Source organism: Polypterus senegalus, chromosome 11 (assembly GCF_016835505.1).
Source record: "Polypterus senegalus isolate Bchr_013 chromosome 11, ASM1683550v1, whole genome shotgun sequence".
In the NCBI taxonomy this organism is placed as follows: domain Eukaryota; kingdom Metazoa; phylum Chordata; class Cladistia; order Polypteriformes; family Polypteridae; genus Polypterus; species Polypterus senegalus.
In genome coordinates this window covers 23,030,384-23,050,571 of record NC_053164.1, presented here as the reverse complement: position 1 = coordinate 23,050,571, position 20,188 = coordinate 23,030,384, and the positions used below count along the sequence as shown (strand labels likewise).

Sequence of the window (20,188 nt, the reverse complement as noted above, 5' to 3'; positions counted from 1 at the left end):
CACTCAGCTTCAAAATGCCACAGAAGGAAAGGGAGACCTATGCAAAGAGTCTGGTGATAAAATTGTAAAGGAATAAAATGGTACGGCATGACAGCTATGTATATTAAGCCTTTGATGTACCAACATGGTTAAAGAAACCAGGATGTTTTGTCATTTAATGACCCTTTTTCATTTATTCCAAGAGTCCCTCTGACTCTGCTATAAATACTCTCTTTTGGAAAAGGGATTTTGAATTTGGTGTTAGGACACTGCCCTGCCACCTCCAAAGCATTCTGGCAAAGGAAAGCTTGGTCCCAGTCAGTGTCCTTAATCTCTTCCTTTCAAGAATCATCTGCAAATCCCTAATTTATTGGGTCTGCACATTAGAATGCCCTGCTCAGATCTCTCAGAAAATAAGAAGTTAATATGATGGAAAATTAAAGAAGACAGTAACATACAGTATGAAAAATGTTTTGAACATGGCTAATGTTGACTAAATTGATATTTGGCTAAAAAGAAGAACTCGTGTGTACAGTATTTGTCATTCTTGCAAAGAGTGCAATAACCAGGAACTGAGTAATGTACAGTGGTGTGAAAAACTATTTGCCCCCTTCCTGATTTCTTATTCTTTTGCATGTTTGTCACACAAAATGTTTCTGATCATCAAACACATTTAACCATTAGTCAAATATAACACAAGTAAACACAAAATGCAGTTTTTAAATGATGGTTTTTATTATTTAGGGAGAAAAAATAATCCAAACCTACATGGCCCTGTGTGAAAAAGTAATTGCCCCCTGAACCTAATAACTGGTTGGGCCACCCTTAGCAGCAATAACTGCAATCAAGCATTTGTGATAACTTGCAATGAGTCTTTTACAGCGCTCTGGAGGAATTTTGGCCCACTCATCTTTGCAGAATTGTTGTAATTCAGCTTTATTTGAGGGTTTTCTAGCATGAACTGCCTTTTTAAGGTCATGCCATAGCATCTCAATTGGATTCAGGTCAGGACTTTGACTAGGCCACTCCAAAGTCTTCATTTTGTTTTTCTTCAGCCATTCAGAGGTGGATTTGCTGGTGTGTTTTGGGTCATTGTCCTGTTGCAGCACCCAAGATCGCTTCAGCTTGAGTTGACGAACAGATGGCCGGACATTCTCCTTCAGGATTTTTTGGTAGACAGTAGAATTCATGGTTCCATCTATCACAGAAAGCCTTCCAGGTCCTGAAGCAGCAAAACAACCCCAGACCATCACACTACTACCACCATATTTTACTGTTGGTATGATGTTCTTTTTCTGAAATGCTGTGTTCCTTTTACGCCAGATGTAACGGGACATTTGCCTTCCAAAAGTTCAACTTTTGTCTCATCAGTCCACAAGGTATTTTCCCAAAAGTCTTGGCAATCATTGAGATGTTTCTTAGCAAAATTGAGACAAGCCCTAATGTTCTTTTTGCTTAACAGTGGTTTGCGTCTTGGAAATCTGCCATGCAGGCCTCTTTTGCCCAGTCTCTTTCTTATGGTGGAGTCGTGAACACTGACCTTAATTGAGGCAAGTGAGGCCTGCAGTTCCTTAGACGTTGTCCTGGGGTCTTTTGTGACCTCTCGGATGAGTCGTCTCTGCGCTCTTGGGGTAATTTTGGTCGGCCGGCCACTCCTGGGAAGGTTCACCACTGTTCCATGTTTTTGCCATTTGTGGATAATGGCTCTCACTGTGGTTCGCTGGAGTCCCAAAGCTTTAGAAATGGCTTTATAACCTTTACCAGACTGATAGATCTCAATGACTTCTGTTCTCATTTGTTCCTGAATTTCTTTGGATCTTGGCATGATGTCTAGCTTTTGAGGTGCTTTTGGTCTACTTCTCTGTGTCAGGCAGCTCCTATTTAAGTGATTTCTTGATTGAAACAGGTGTGGCAGTAATCAGGCCTGGGGGTGGCTACGGAAATTGAACTCAGGTGTGATACACCACAGTTAGGTTATTTTTGAACAAGGGGGCAATTACTTTTTCACACAGGGCCATGTAGGTTTGGATTTTTTCTCCCTAAATAATAAAACCATCATTTAAAAACTGCATTTTGTGTTTACTTGTGTTATATTTGACTAATGGTTAAATGTGTTTGATAATCAGAAACATTTTGTGTGACAAACATGCAAAAGAATAAGAAATCAGGAAGGGGGCAAATAGTTTTTCACACCACTGTAATTAAGTAGACAGTTAAATAAGAGACTGACATCTGCCTCTGATTAAGAGATTAGTTGAAGTGAAAACCTGTAATCACGGTAGGCCTCTATGGACCGAGTGGTGTTCCTGCTGAGGATATTCTCCTTGAGAGCTCAACTATTGATCAAATGGGATTTCTGCACAGATACGACTCGGCAAGAGAAGATTCATTAAAAGATGAAGGAGGGGTAGCACTGCAACTGCCTCCTGCCCACTTCACCAAGCTTTGCTCCAGAATGTAAAGCGTGTTGAGAAACTGGCTAACTAACAGCACATTTATGAGTCATTCACTAATAAAGAACAAATTGTCCAGTCCATTAAACATAATATGACCATTTTAAGAAATAAAAATTGAAATATAAGTAGTAGTTTTTCTCCAAATGTTACCCAGTAATGGCATTACTTATCATAGGGCAGTACGCTAAGCCATTTTTACAGTTTTGAGGTTTCTGCACGCAGTCGTAACAATTTTTAATCTACAACTGATGCTAGTGTTTTCTTCAAATGACACTTTAATTACCTTACAACAGAGGTGCCAGAGCGGCTGAAGGTTTTCATTCCATCCATCCATCCAATATCCAACCCGCTATATCCTAACTACAGGGTCACGGGGGTCTGCTGGAGGCAATCCCAGCCAACACAGGGCTAAAGGCAGGAAACAAACCCCGTCAGGGCGCCAGCCCACTGCAGAGGTTTTCGTTTCAACCACTATTTTAATTAAATAACTATTTACATGTATATAGTACTTTCTTGCCAAACCAGTGCAAAAACCACCAATGTGCAGCATCCACCTGGATGATGCGATGGCAGCCATACTTGCACCAGTACACTCACCACACATTAGCTATTGGTTCGTGATGGGGAGTGAGAGATAGCCAATCAGATACAGGGGATGACAAGGCCATGATGGGCAATTTAGCCAGGACATCGGGATACACCCTACTCTTAATGAAGGACGCCCAGGGATCTTTAATGACCACAAAGCATCAGGACCTCGGTTTTACGTCTTATATGAAGGATGGCACCATTTTCACTGCACTGGGAAATTGAGATCCACACACAAACCACAGGGTAAGCGCCCCCTGCTGGATTAACCCAACACCTTCTCCAGCAGCAACCCTAGCTTTTCTTGGATGCTCTCCAGTACTAACATGCTTTGCTTCTGATGGATGACCTGTTCTGAAGTGCAGGTGGTATGGCTGCTGATGTTAAAGCACCTTAGCATGACATCCATTACAAAAAAACTCTTTGGAACTGATATTCCTTATAGAGGGACATTATACAAATAAACACTGTGTATCTGCTTAATGGACAGGCTGTTTACACATTGTTTAATGCTGCTTCTACGCAAATTCAGCACCCAGGTCACTGTCTACGTGGCTTTTACATGCTCATCTCAAGACTGTGTGGAGTTTTACTCCACTGAATCTCCCCAAAGACGCTTTCAATGCTTAATATGGCAAGTCTAAAATGTCCCCTTAATAGTGTGTGTGTGTGTGTGTGTAAGTAAGGCCCTATAATGATCTGTCATCTCATCCTGGGCTGGTCCCAGCCTTGTGTGTAATGATACCACAATAGGTTCTGGCTTCCTGATGACCCTGAACTGGATGATTCAGGTTTAAGAATTATATTCTCAAAACTTCTCGCTGTCGTACATCATGTCGTACATTTGCTACTGTGGGAGATGACGGCTGGCAGTTCAGCCCAGCTGGGACGCCCCTGTAAAGGAAAGATGAGGGAAGGCAACTAATCAAGGACACTGCCTCCCCCAAGACGAAAGATGGAAGCTTCCCAGGAATGTAGTGGTGCCCTGGATGCCCATAGGACACTATGGGACTTGGAGTTCAGCAACACAGCCCTGCTGGGTACCATGGGTGCCGCCAGGAGATGCTACAGGGAGTCTGGGGGATTCCCTACTGGTTACATAGCCTGGAAGTATTTCAAAGTCACAGGTACGGAAGAACGGAAGTACTTCCGAGTTGATGAAATTGCAGGCTCTCCATCTGATCCGGAAGTGCTGATGAGTCACGTGGACGGAAGGACAGAAGCACTTCCAGGTCAAGGCCTATATAAAGGACTGTTGGAGACCCAGCAAGTGAGTGTGACAGAGCTTGCTGGGAGATGGAGGGAAGAATTATTGTGTTTATTTATTGTATTGTATTGCCTGTCTATTGTGGCTGGGCTGCTTTGGAGGCACGGCTGAGAAAGACGAAGAATTAAAAATACTTCTGAGTGCTTTTAACCCGTGTCTGCGTCTGTCTGTTGGGTTTAACGGGGCGACAGCAACCCCTAGTATTCTTACACTACAAAAATTGTGTTCTAAACTGGGGTTTTTATAAACTTTAAAAATACTTTCTCTGCTCTTGCATCTTACAATGGGGCACTATGCATCCATACGTGATAGAAAAAGCCTTAAGATCTACCAAATAACAGCAATGATTTCGACTTATGAAAATGTGCCTTCTGTGTTTATGAGGCATCTTTATGATAACAGAAAGAAACAAGAAATAATCCTTTTATCACAGGCTCTTGGCCCTATTTTCTTGAGGTAAGGTTAAGTTTCTTGCTCATTTGTGAGCTGTGACAACCCAACGCCGAACCTGCGTGGTTATTTTACACAGACAAACTGAAAGGAGATGCATGGCAAGTGGCAGCATTGTGAAAAGAGCACATATTCATTTATTTGTACCATGGGGTGGAAAGATGGGGGACGGCAGCTTCTTTAGAGTGCTGCCTCCCCCAAAGTGCTGGATGGCAACCCCACTTGGTTGCAGCGGTGCCATGGTTTCCTACAGGGCATCATGGGAATTGGGAGTTCTTTGACTCAGCCCTGTTGGGTTCTGTGGGTGCTGCCAAGGGCTGCTGCAGGGACTGGGAATCTCTACTTTATGGGGCTCCAGCCTTACCGGTAAGCGCTCCTGGGCCAAGCCTTCATGACACCAGAAGTACTTCCTGGGACTACTTAAAAGGTGCTGCCTGCCATGACTCCAGGAGGCACTGTAGGGAGGGAAAGGGACGAAGCTTGCTGGATGAGGAGTGGAGTTAGATGGAGAGAAAGAAGACAAAGACAGAGTGCTGTGTACTGCTTTGTGCTTTTGTATCTGTGCTCTGCAGGTGGGAAATTATCAGAAAGAGTTTCCCACAGCTGAATAAAAGCCTGTGTTATGCTGGACTTGTGCCTTGTGTCTGTCTGTGTTGGGTTTGGGGAGCTGGTGCAACCCCCCTGGTTTCCACAACACATTCAATACATTTGAACTGAACTGATTATACTGAATTGTATTTTTTAATAAAAGCCATGTACTCACACTATCAAAAAAAATAAAAAAATAAAAAAAAAATAAAATCAGAAAAAGGCAGACTGAATCGCCGCAACACAACGCAATTATCAATTTATTTTTTTTAATATATGATGAGTCGCTCTTGTGGATGACATAGTAATAAAACAATGAAGCACAATGTTTTTGACTCTGACGCCAATCAATCTGTTAATACAAGCAGACCCCATGTACAACCTGGCATTGTGGGGCAGGAATGACAGCCCAATGTAATTATGTTAAAACATTGGGACTGAAGTTTACTTAACATCAACCTGATTAAATATACATAAAATGGTGTTGTTAAACTTGACCTATAGTGAATATTTGTGTGTGTGTGTGGGTGTGTGTTCGCACTGCGGTGAACTGGTGCCCTTTTCAGGGATTGTTCCTGCTGATGTGGGTCAGTACGGACAGATACACCATACCCACCTTCTCTCATTCACGCACCTGATGTATGCCTTTAGAGATCTGGAAAAGTTGCCCCCCACAATTCTCCCCAGATATTTTTCCTATCATCTACCTGGGTCACTAGAGTTACTGGATTTCGCGCAGTTTTTCTGTCAGCACCGTTACTCAATTTAATGTGTTCAAACACACTACGGCCGATACGCAGCTCGTGATTGTTGTTTTCGGAGCTTGAGTATCGGTGGTGCTGAAGAACCAGCAGCGTGAAGCAGACAGTGCAATATCGATATATATGCTGCCACGCCTCGCACAGCGTCGTATAATATTCTAAATATTTACAATGACAAAAACAGTTCCGTCAATAAGAGGCAAAAGAAAACTGGTAGATGATGACAACCACATTTACGTGTTTTCAAAGAGAACTGGGAATCTGGGTTTGTGAAAAATGTTCTGCCTGCAAAGGGCATGTTTAATTTTTTGACAATTTTAACAAGTGCATTTATTAAACCAAAATAAATGACAATAAAAAATTTGGTGCATTATTTACATTTCTGTAACCTGCCGTTTCTCAACCTGTGGGTCGTGAAGATGTGAAAAAAAGAAAACAAGAATCGAAAATATGAAAAATACCTCCATTGAAACCAAAACACATTAACTTCAACTACATTCTGATACTAGAAAAAAAAAAATATATAGAGTTAGATAAATGTCGATAAAAGTTAAGTAGGTATAATGAAACTTGTAGCGGTGTATCAGCAGCAAAAAATATAGGAATACATTTTATTAGGGTTTAAAAAAAATGTTAGGGGGCACAATTAAAACTGTTATGAAAACTCGGGTCGCAAATACTTAAAGGTTGAGAAACGCTGCTGTAACCTACTCATTATCTACAGGGGCCAAATCGTGGAAGGTGAAATGTGAGGGGCGACTTTTCCGTAAGGCATGCCTTTAATGTCTGATCAGTTCTTGTCACTTCATTGCCTGCTACACGAGCTCCATATTCTCTCACTGAAACCCACGCATGCTTCATCAATCGAGCCGGAGCAGGCAGCGTCTTCCTTATAGTACTAGAATATCATAATTGTGACTTTTTTTGTTATTATTGTTTGTCAAAAGAGCAGAGAGAGCAAGGATGCCACAGAGTAAGACAAATGGGGAAGCTGGAGAAGACATGAGGCTCACAGTTGGTCCCCTTTGAAAATGGCTGAACCACAAAACAATAATTTTCTTTTTCTTTCCTTGATGCACTGTTCTGTAATATGAGTGTAATCTCAAGACAATAATCAATTACATTTTTGGTTTAGAAAATGGACATAATTGGTAAGTTGAAGAATTGTTTTATCATGTGTAAGTGAGGGGTAACATGTAGCCCTATTGTAAGATGCAAGAACAGGTAAAGTTTTTTTTTTTATTGTACAGTATTTTAGAAGACAATTTTATGCAGCAAACTGATATATGCCATGATTTTGAAGAAATAACTTCGACTGGGAAAAATACCAAACTTATTCTTTAATCCCTGTCTGAAAATAGTAGTCACATTAAAAGGGAAATTAATTTTGGTAAATTTAATTAGTTTTTCTTTAATTCTTTTTTCCTGTGTTTCAAATTTGCTACTTTTGTCACGCATGCGCATTGGAGGGTCACCTTCCAGGCTTGTCAGAGGTAAGTACTACCACCCCAGGACACCAGGTGGCGTGATCATCAATTCTTTTGTCTGAGAAGATGGCGTCTCCTTCAGGAGATGAGCAGTCTGCGCTACGGAGCTCCGACTCTGAAGCCTAACTGCTCTCCAGGGCATTTAAGATACAGCCAATGACTACATTGTGCTTTTGTTTCTTTACTGTGTCATCGAGTACTTTGTTACTTTGAGTAAATGTATTATTCTGAGTAAACAGAGTGACCTGATTGGCACCCCAGCAATTCATCTTGACTCCTGTCCCACCCTTGACCGATGACACTATTATTTTCCTTCCTTAACTCAGGGTCATTTTTTTTATGAATTTTATTGTAATCATTCCATACAAATAGATACATTTTTACAAAAAATAGGATTGAAAACTAGTCGCCCCCACTGAGAGAGAGAGAGCATGGCCAACAGGTAAAACTTAAAGCTTGTAAACAAACCTAAATCGATGAGTTTAATAGGGAAATAGAGATGAATGGAGAAGAAAAAGAAATGTGGAGAGAATTGCTACCTCGGTGCATTAAGAGCTTATTCTAAAATATCTTTGATTAGATCCTGTTTTGAAAAAATTCAGTACAGATCCTCTAACTGAGTATCTGATTTTTTCCAATTTTAAATAGTATAAAACATCGGTTTCCCACTGACTTAAAAGAGGAGAGTTAGGATTCTTCCAGTTTAGCAAAATAAGTCTGCGTGCCAAAAGTGTAGTGAATGCAATCACAGTTTGTTTGTTTGTCCTTCTCCACTTTAAACCCCTCTGGAAGAACCCCAAACACAGCTGTTAATGGGTCAGGAGGGATTGTGAGTCCAAGGCTGTCTGAAAGGTAATTAAAAAGTTTGGTCCAAAATGATGTTAATTTGGTGCAGGCCCAGAACATGTGACCTAGTGAGGCTGGAACTAGTTTGCAGCGTTAGCAGGTTGGATCCTGCCCTGGAAACATTTTGGAGAGTTTTAGGCGAGACAGATGTGCTCGATAGATAATTTTAAGTTAAATAATGGTATGCTTTGCACATATGGAGCTCGAGTGAAGTCTCTGCATTGCTATTTTCCACTCCTTTTCTGATATATTGATTAAAAGATCTTTTTCCCAGTGTCCACTTGGATCTTTAAAAGGGAGTGACTGCAAAATAATTTTATATATTGCAGAAATGGTGTCCAAGTCCTTGAAATTGAGCAATGTTTTTTCCGGCATGGAGGACAGTGCAAGATGAGGAAAGGGTTATTAAGTATTAATGGATATTTTTAAATATTGCATGCTTACACATTAATAATTTTTGGCATGGTGGCTTGAGCTGCTGCTTCTTCTGAGCTCCAGGTATCAGGGTCTGATCTCACTTATGTTATTGGGGGTTTTCTTCAGGCACTCCAGTTCTAAATTGGTTGCAAAGGGAGTATGCTTACAAGTATATGCCCTGGGAGGGGCTGGTGTGCCATCAAAGGCTGGTATGCGCCTTGTGCTTGCTGCTGTCACAAAAGGCTCTGCTTCTCTAGAAGCCTTCACTGGAGATGTTTGTTCATAAAATGAGTGAATATTTTTTCATTATCCTGAAGAAACAACTCTGGCCGGTAGGTAACAATAACGTAAACAACAAAAATGGAAATATTCTATGAATGGCTAGATATCAAATACTTCATGTCTAAAAGGAATGAAGGGTTTCAATGCCAAAATTATAATAGCGGGAGCCTGAAGCAGATAAATATAGTGGTAAGAATGTAAGGACTACTGGACATTGACAGAAGGAGAGCCCACCGTTTCAAGAGCTAAAGATCACATGCCATAACATTCTCCAGCTTGCTTATCCATTTCGGGGTTGCAGGATCTGAAGCCCATATCTGAAACCCTGGGAGCAAAGCAGGAAACCACCCTGAACAAGGTGCCAGGGCCCAAGAGCTAAAGATAACCTCCCGAAAAAGAATTTCTTCATATTAAAGAAAGAAAATAGGCTAATCCTTTTAATAATTTCAGACGTCCTCTGGGGATTTTCCCATTTCATGAAGCAGCCTTTGCTGATATCCACTGTCTGGAAAATCCCTTTGGATATGGGAATGTCTGAACAAGCCCTTATTAAAGCAGCATATGAATTAATCTTTTTTCTCACTGTTTTGTGAATCCCCACTTGGCCATTAAAATTCAAAGAGATTAAAGTGTACCAATCCACTGTTCCTCTCTCTCTCTATCTTCTTTCTTTAATAGGAATAATTTATTCTCATAATTAAAAAACTGCAGCTTAGTCTCAATGGGAGCCAATCTGCATTTACTCAGCACGCTGCCCTTTAATTTTGTTTTCTCTGTCCTACCCAGTATCCAGTGACTAAGTGCTGTGCAGAAATGTACGATCATTCCACATCCTTTTACTTCAAGTTCTAGTTGTATTTGCCATATGTAATCACTGAAAGACGAATAAATACAAAAGGGAGGAATCATACTTATGAGGTGTAATTACCTTCAAAACCATCACTTACATCACGGAACAATTTTGTTAAAAACCAATCTAGTTTATCAACACAAGCAAGCAGGGAAAAGCTCAGCCTGAGAAACCTATTAGAATGAACATTTTGTTTGTAGATATAAAGGTTTAACTACATCTAAAGCTGTGTATTTTCTCTTTTTATATATCAGCTCTGGTTTCAGGTACTGGAAAGAATTACCGTATTTTTCGCCCCATAAGACGCACTTTTTTTTTCCCCCAAAAGAAGGGTGGAAATGTCTATGCGTCTTATGGAGTGAATATTGCGTCACAGACCGTGATGTGTATTACGTGACAAAAGTCGACATCCAGGGGTAGAGGGCGACAATCAGCTGTTAATGGCGACAAAACTCACCGTTATGTCACAGGCATTCCCTCTCTGCTTGGAGGAATGTTAGACTCATTGACTCGGCATCTAATTTGTGCGTGAGTTACAAAATGTAAACAAAGGCAAGATGGCATCGACATCTCACAGGGGAGCGAAGCGATTGCAGACTAAGGGGTGGGTATCGCCTTTTTATATTATATCTATATAGATTCAGGTTATGTAACATGCTGCAATTACAAAAGAACTCGTTCCAACAAGGGAGCTTGCGCCCCCTGCTGGATACAGTCACTTTTTAAAGAGGTCTCCTTTCTCGCTAACTTGGCAGAATATACTACATTTTACTTCCTAAAAGCATTTAGGATTCACAAAGACTTCATTGAAGGCCTTCTCTTTTTTTAACCATCTTTAGGGGAAAGTTTTTTGCTTAAAGTCAATTATTTCACTCTGTATTGCCATGGAAGTCCCTCTTATTTGTTATTTAGGTTCACCTATGCTATGTACTTAATAGTGTGAACTGGACGCTATATAGCGCCCAACCTGGCACAGACTTACACAGAGGCATGTGTTGAAGCACAAACACTTTATTTATTTTTTCAGCTGGAGGGCACGTCTTCCCCGTGAACCCCCCAGCCACAAAACAGTCCCAAGTACCAAGCACAACACAAATCACAACCCTTCTACTGGCAGCACTACTCCTCCCAGGCAACCTCGTCCTCTTTCTCCCGATTCTGGCTCCTGAGTGGAGGTTGCTGGCCCTTTTTATAGTTTAATATTATTTTTTTTTATTTTATTTTTATTATTATGCTGTATTAAGGAATTGTTCTGTTCTGTATATTGTATTGTATTGACCCCCTACTTTTGACACCCACTGCACGCCCAACCTACCTGGAAAGGGGTCTCTCTTTGTACTGCCTTTCCCGAGGTTTCTTCCATTTTTCCCTACAAGGATTTTATTGGGAGTTTTTCATTGTCTTCTCAGAGAGTCAAGGCTGGGGGGCTGTCAAAAGGCAGGGCCTGTTAAAGCCCATTGCGGCACTTCCTGTGTGATTTTGGGCTATACAAAAATAAACTGTATTGTATTGTATTGTATTGTATTGTATAGTCCACCCAGAAGTGCTCCAGGTGCTTGATCACCTTCTTCTGATTGCACTTCCGGTCGGGGCAGTAGAGTTGTCCAGGCCGGCTCAGGGACCCATGCAGCACCCCCTGGTGGCCACCCCAGATCCCAACAGGGCTCATCTCCCATGAAGCCCTACAGGAAACTGAGGCACCATCCTCAGCCAGGGAGGCTGCTACCAAGCGTCCCGGGGAAGGCATTGAGTTGCCCACGGTTGCTCCCCCAGAATATATGCAGCAGGGGCATCCCAGCCAGGCATGGAATCCGGCTGCCCGCCACAATACTTAACTATGGTTTGTGCATGAATGCTAAATATATCAGCTTTATAACACCCAATTTGTACAGCTTACTTGCATGTGGACAGCTGCCTCATGCAAAATCAGACTTCAGTATGGCTTCTTTACAGTCCTTGAAATGTATAATGTTATTTAGACATGTACAGCAGCCAGAAGCAAAGACCCTTACTTGCCTGGTATAAACAGACCAAATGGTTGCCTTCAGACTTGACCGTCACTCTATACCGGTGCCACTTACCAAAGCTGGGACCCAGTCACCATGCTGCTTCTTTCTGAAGGTGTCCCTTCTCGGCCACTAACCCCTGTAGGATTATGACAATCGTTCCCTCTAGGTGTTCTTAACACTATACCAAACAATACAAACTTGCTATTGCAAAAAAGCAAAATTAATAAAACACAATAAAACCAACAGTAGCAAAAAGTGGGAAATGTATTTGAAAAACATTTTCTAAATTGTTTGTTGCTGTGAGCAGCACCCAGCCAATTTGATCAGCTGCTGTCTTCACTTGTTTTTTCTTATCATTTAACTGCAAACTTTGTACTTCCTGTACTATGTTTTGAGGGGATCACTCAATTGGAATATCTGGCAATATAATTTGAATAGAAAAGAGGATGCCATCTACCAATCAATAACTTTACAGGAATACTGACATTCTGCTCCTCTACAGACAGTTATTTCTTCATCTTACCCAATATGTATTTTACTTTAAAATAACTATGAGCCATGGGTACCTGAAAATCCTGCTGACTGCGCCAAATGTTTGTTATAGAGTCACATAATGATCTGACCTACTTCGGGCATTTGCACTGTGGTAACTGCTGGTGATCAGGCACAAAGCCACAATTAATTAATTACAAAGGCCCTCAGATACTGATCCTTTACAGCATGAACTAATAGCAAAACTCCTACAGTCGTACTGCAAGCGGAATGCTTCCTAGTGACATCAGACTAGCTCTTTATCACTCAGCCCACACTTTTCTTGAGAAGCACTGCCACTACACACTCATTGACATTTCCCGGAATTGAGAAAATGATGAGAATGTTTTTTTTAGATCAATATTCCTCTTATTTAACACTGAGTATGTGTATACATGGCGGGTTTAAGCTGGTTCACCACAATAACAAAAATGCCACAGTAACTGAACGTGCTGTAATTCGCCAAGAGATGTGACAGTTCCTTTGACTTAAAAAGAAATGAAATATTCCCCAGCACATGGAGGTTAGCCAGTTTTGAAACCTTTACACGTTATGTTTATTTGCGCTCTGGAACTTCACCTCCTCCATCATTCAACGAGCTGCTCCTCTGATAAGGTGTGAGAGATAGTCCCTTTGGCGTTAGTGGTCGTAATGCTACCAGTGATGTATATGAATATTTAATATGACCCCGTTTATATTCCTCAGAGTTTCTTACATATTCAGATGTTGTAGGCATAAGGTACTTTAAGATTCATGATGCTCACCCTGCGTCATTTCTCAAGTTCAAAAAAACCATTTGAGATGGGCCGAATCTTCAGTCAGCAATAACAACAGATTATCTTCAATTCAAAAATGTATTTAAAAAAATTATAGTAACAAGTAACAAGCCAGAGGCCAATTCTTAACACTATTAATTAATAATATTTATTAAAAAAAGAAAGGTTATCAAAATGTTTATTCAAAAAAAAGGGAAGAGAAGGAGCTTCTTTAAAAGGCTGACGCATATTGCGACCCCCAAATTGTGGCTGTTTTACATAATGTGAATAGCCATGCTTTAAAGAATAAGTTAATTTAACCAGAATATGTAAGTACTTGTGGGCTTCATTTTAAGTAAATATTCTGAAGTCACTATGCAAGCAGTTTTTATATATTTTCCTTTTATTTCAATTGATCCGATTGGAGAGCAGTACAGGAACATTCTCTCTTCATCTGCCGCTTGGACTAAACAAAGACATTCTTAAGCTTATATAGGCATAGATAAGAAATGAGAGCTAGAGAATAGATAATTACACTGTAGACTATGAAAAGCAAGAAACGTAAGATAAATAACTTGGTGAAACTTTAACCATTTTTAGGTGAGGCTGTAGAAATCCTTTGTTCTGTAATATTAATATATCTCTCTATTATATAAAAGACATTCTTTCAAGTCCTGTGGGACAAGACTTTTGACATGAGATTGTTTCAAGTCACGCCATCCTCTCAACCATATTCAAAAACGCACACGGTCTGCTCACATCTCATTCGTGTGAGCGCTTTTGACAAACACAGTTCCTACTCTCTCAGCTCTTATAAATATTTACATTTTCCTCACTTTAATTTCCCAATTAAAGAAGACGTATTATGCCCAAATCTTATTGATGAATTTCACCCCAAAGGGATATCAACAGAAGAAATGAGTACAAGGGCAATCCTAGCACCGAGAAATAATGAAATCAAACAAATTAACGTGAAAGTTGTCGATCGGTTACACAGCAAACTGGTTAAATGCGTTTCAATAGACGATGCTGAAACAGTTGGTGGTGATCGTGTGGAACATGAAAACATCAACTTACAATATTCGAAAGAATAACTACAACCGATAACACCATCCAGTCTCCCACCGCCCGAATAACTGTTGAAAGTAGAATGTATCCAAGAAAGGTAATGTAGTACATCTTCCCTGGATAACATTAGACAACAATGGAGATCTTGATAAGCCATTTGTATTAAAACATTAACCGTTTCCCGTTAGAATAGATTTTGCAAAGACAATTAACAAATCACAGAAACAAACATTCAGCTTATTTATTAGGGAGAAAGAAACAAAATTCTTTTATGGGCAGTTATATGTTGTCACGATGCAAGTCCAAACATAGAATGAAAATTCAATGCGATATTGACGAAAATTTAATTCAAAGCGTTACAGTAACAGTGTAAGTTTAAAAAATATTTGTGTGTTAATTTCAAAGCCAAACAGAACAAAATCATATAACACAACGAAAAATTTTTACTATTTTTTAATATGGTTAATTACTTGCTGTAATGTAAAATAGTTAGTTCTATTATACATATATAACAATTCCCGTGAAAATAGCAATCTGTTTAAATTGTACATCCACATCCCCATACATGAGTGGCAGAGCGCAAAGCGAGCTGGGAGCAAAGCCCCCTAGTGTGTGTATATATATATATATATATATATATATATATATATATATATATATATATATATATATATATATATATATACATACATATATATACAGTATATATACATATTGTGGCGAGTGGCTGGGGTGGTACCAAGCTGGAATGACCGAAGGAGGGATTAAACCTCCTCTGGACCATGAGGGGGCGAACGCCCTGGTGGCTATGGAGACCACAGGAAAGGAGCATGGAAGCTCAACCCTATAGGGCCCCGTGATCATCGCCAGGGGTTGCCCAGATGTCTGGAAAGCCCTGATCCTCAGCGTTTTCGCCACACCTGGAAGTGCTGGGGAGGAAGAAGACCAGGGACACCCAGAGTGCTTCCAGGTGCACAGCCAGCACTTCCACCACACCAGGGAGTGCTGGCAGAAGTTCATCGGGAGGCACCTGGAGCACGTCTGGAACAGAAGAGAAAGGCATTGTGAGAGGCCTGGACTGAAGGTGTTGTGGTACGGGAGTACTGGGTTGTGTGTGCTGTGTCACTTTGTAAATATTGTGTAAATAAACGTGTTGTGGTGCTTATAACAATGTCTACCTGTCTGTGTCTGGGTGGGCTTCCACAATATACAGATATATTTATTTATAGATATGTATTAAAACGAAATGTATATATATATATATATATATATATATATATATATATATATATATATATATATATATATATATATATATATATATTAAAAATATAGAAAAATAAAATTCCTTCTCATACTCCACTTACATTTGAAATATTCTTGAGCATATGGACACACTCACTAATTTACCAGATCAGCTCAGATCAACTAATCTCATCCATTCATTCCATCTACGCATTCATTCCTCAAAGTACAATTTCAAGGTCATAGGTAGACAGAGCCTATTTGGGTAGTCTGGGGCAAAATGCCTAAACCAGTCAATCAGAAGGCATGCTCATGCAACACTCTATCATACTAGACCAGATTAGATCAGTTGATTAACCTAAAACACACAAACTTGTGGCCTGATGACAAGAAAAACAATCAAAATATTCTGGAAAAAGAAAAAAAAAACAGCAGGCATGGAGTAAACATATAAACAAACTCTCACACAGACAATGAGGGGTGTAGGTTTCAGGCCCATTCTCCACCTACTCTTTCTTGATTAAACACTTTTAAAGCCATGTCAGTCTCCCATTCCTCATCATTATTAAGTTGTTCCCATAGCTATTAACCCCATTTCTGCCCCTTCAACTTACTAAGACGTGTTCACAGTCCTGGCCAAGCTCCGGCGATCCAGCCACCACTTCACGCTCCGCAATCCAATGCTCTAGTTCATCTACCTCACGGTTCAACTGGTAGAGCCAATACTGTTGTTCCAACTTTCCTTTGCGCTCTTCTACCAGGTCTTTGAGGGAGACATAGAGTCGATCAATCTGGGACTGACGCTTGCTGACCTGCTCACTTAGAGAAAAAATTTTAAAGAACAACAGCAGTCAAAATCACATTTACTCCAATAGCAGTACTCAGAAATTGTACAAATGGGTTGTAAATACATAAACATCGACCTGGCTCCTGGCCCTTTTCTCTTCTTATTGTATTTATAAATGGCAACTTTGTCAGTGTCAAATAAACTCTTTTATAGCATACATATGGAAACATATCCATTTTAAGTGTTCATTTAATACTTACAACATTGCTACAAAGTTGGGAATAAATACAATGAATCTTGCTAAATACTAGACTTACACAGTGGTGGCACATTAGTGTTAAAGTATTGCATTCCATTTGTTAAACAAAAAGATTCGAATCCAAAGCAAACTGAAAAATAAAAATGTCCAAAATCCACACTAGTCATTTATGAAAACAAACATTATTATTCCACAATAGAAATTAATTTGGTAATGAGTGTTACAAGTAAATGGATAAAACAGCACATAGGATGGCAATAAAGTTTATTTACCCACTTGGAAGGTTTCACAGAACTCTCTGTTGGACAGACCATAGTTTGTGACCTCCGCTCAAGGACTGTATCTCAGATATGAATGTGAGTAACACTGGAGCACCACTAGGTTCTTCACTCTGTACATCACAGACTATAAATATAACACTAGGGGCCTCATGTATAACGCCGTGCGTAGAATTCACACTAAAATATGGCGTACGGGCAAAAACAGAAATGTGTGCATTGATAAAAAAAATTCAAATACATAAAACCGTGCATAAGCAAAGTTCCACACACTTCCCTTTATAAATTCCAATCAACGTGAATTTTAACACACATGAGGTTACCTAGAGCCCCGCCCCGAATCCTCCAAGAATCTAGCCTATTTCAGTATGCAAATCAATATAAAAAGCCAATTCTGTTCAGTGCTTTCTTAAAAGACAATAGTAAATGTATGTGTAAAAAAAGGAAGAATTTCAGCGAATGTGAAGCGGAGATCCTACTTAATGAAGTGTAGGCAAGGAAAAATGCACTATGTCGTGGCTTAGGCAGTGATATTAGCAACAAAAGGAAATTGAGAGAAGGGCACTCAAAAGTTCAGTTCAGAAACTCACACAGTGCCAGAAACAAAAATGTTATGGTCAGATGTCAAAGTCGATTTGAAAAGGTCAATTTCTGAGTGTCATACATAAGCATATTAGGGCCACAGAGAAGAAAAAAAATATAGGGACACAGTGAAGAAAAAAAAGTCTATGTCAAGATTAAAGTCAAAATGTCGACTTTAATCTTGAAATTTCCTCTGTAATCTCGTAGCTTATTTTGTTATTAAAATAGAACATTGTAAACTTAATCTTAAAATTGAAGTTTAACTTACTAGAGTTTCTGAAATGACCTCATAATTAAATTAACACATTAAATTCTTCATATTCTAAGTGTTCCCTGACCCAGTCGCTAATCGCTACGTGTTTCTTAAATGGGCTTTCTCTTACACTGACAGGAGGGTGCAGGCAGTGATCGCCACACAGAATAAATTACATTCGTGATATTACAGCTCTCTGGACATTTTAGAATACTAAGGTATATACTTGATATCATTTTCGTGATGAAATGCATTAAAGCATCTATTAAACATGTGGTGGCACGGTGGTGCAGTGGAAGCGATAAGCTGGCGCCCCATGCAGGGATTGTTCCTGCCTCATGATGCTTGCTGGGACAGGCATGACCCTGGATCAAATAATTTGTCTGTCAAATTAGTCTGTCAATCGTACCGACCCCCAATTCCTGTCCTATTTTCTTTCTACAAGTAATCACTGACCACACAATAAGCATCTGTAATAAATGTAAAACCAGCTGTAAGCTTAGAATGCTGATTCTTCAAAACTTTTAAGGAACATTAAAAAAATCTTCGTTATACATGTTCAATTATTCTATCCATCCATCCACCCATCCAGGGCTGCACCAATTCATTGTACCCCACATGTTTAATTATTAACAGTATACATTATTTAAAAAGTTAACAAAGTATCTGTAAAATGTAATATACATACAGTACTTTAATGCATTTCATTATAAAAGTAATACCAAGTATATATCCTAGAGTTCTAACAGCACACAGCTCCAAGAGGATAGTTCTTGGAAATCTAAATCAACTTAGAAGTCAGTCATCATCATATGTAAATATGCTCTCTCTTCTATTGAACTGAATTGAATTCCTTTATTTTCATTGCATGGTACAATGAGATTCAATATACAATTCCTCCATAAACTTAGTGTTCTATAAAATGATAAAAAAAATAATATTGATACAATAAAAACCAATGTAAAATACTGTATACAATATGAAAGCGAAGTACAATATACATATATATATAGTGTAGATAGTACAAATGGTTGTGCAGTATTACAGTTGCAGCGCAAGTGTACAGTGAGCTAATTGTTATAAGTACAAACAGTTCTACCCACAAGTACTTGATGGATTGACTGAGTGCAATTTTAGTTCTCGGGATGAAACTGTTTCTGAGCTCCAAGCTCCGTGCAGGAAAGGCTCTGAAGCATTTTGGCAGATGGGAGAAGTTCAAATAGACTGTAGCATGGGTGAGCGGAATCCATGCAGATGCTGGTGGCTTTCCAGAGGCAGTGTGTGCTATAAATGTCATCCAGAGCTGGAAGTTGTATCCCAGTAATCTTTTGCATTCTCTCAACACAACCCGCTGTACAGCTTTCTGATCAGCTACTATGCAGCTTTGATACTATAAACAGACACAGTGGGTTAAAATACTCTCAGTGGTGCACTGAGAGTAATAACGCTAAAGCAGGTATGGTATATGGAATAGTTCAACCATTCCATGCACCATTTTATTGTTACAGATTGATTGCAATCAAGGGCCTTAAATCTGTAGATGATATGCAAATAATTTCGGGGTATTTGATAAATAGATGGGAATATAAAAAAGAAAGGGAAACTGCACAGGAACAGTAGCACTGTTTTGACGCTGGGTGCTGCCTGTTTGCAAAACTGAGCAGAAAAGTGAGTATGCATGGTGTGAGGCTACCGTGAACATGTGCTTAGCTTTACGCCAAGTTTAGTTTTTATACATGGCAACCTTTTTGTACGTATGCACCATTTATACATGAGGCCCTTGGTTTTGTCACTTGTACAAACTCTCAGATGATTCTACACTTACAGCATGTATTGATAAATGGGATGAGACAGTGGACAGGAGTCAAGTGGAGAACTTTGTTTCTTGGGGCTAACATAATTGTCTGTATCTTAACATCAGCAAAACCAAGGAACTGCTTATTGACTTTTGCCGCACCAAAGAGCCTTTATGTCCGGTCACCATACAGGAAGTGGATGTGAAGGTGTTCCACTGCTAAATGTACTTGGGGGGCCTCATTAATGACAGGTTGGTGGTCTCAAAACACATAGGAACTATATAAGAAATGGCAGAACAGGATTCTTTTCCTTAAAAGTCTGTGTTCCTGTAATATGCATAGCAGTAGAGTGTTGTACCGTGTTAGCCATAGATTGATACAGGAGAAAGTAGGGTGAAATGACACCTTTTATTGGTTAACTAAATGGATTAGAAATGCAAGCTTTCGAGGCAGCTAAGGCCCCTTTGTCAGGTTACACCTTGCCTGATGAAGGGGCCTTAGTTGCCTCGAAAGCTTGCATTTGTAATCTATTTAGTTAGCCAATAAAAGGTGTAATTTCACCCTACTTTTTCCTGTAATATGGACAGTGACATCCTTCACATCTTCTACAGCTCTGTAACTATCAGTGCTATTTTCTACGCTGTGGTGTGCTGG

At 39.7% G+C, this 20,188-nt stretch overlaps 1 protein-coding gene across 1 annotated transcript in view; it reads right to left on the bottom strand.

Moving 5' to 3' along the window:
• LOC120538737 (spectrin beta chain, non-erythrocytic 4-like) overlaps positions 1–20,188 on the bottom strand; it is a 461,881-nt gene that overhangs the window by 95,660 nt on the left and 346,033 nt on the right. Inside the window, exon 27 of the mRNA XM_039768162.1 lies at positions 16,194–16,398. Coding sequence (XP_039624096.1) covers positions 16,194–16,398 — 205 coding nt within the window. The remainder of the gene's footprint in view (positions 1–16,193; positions 16,399–20,188) is intronic.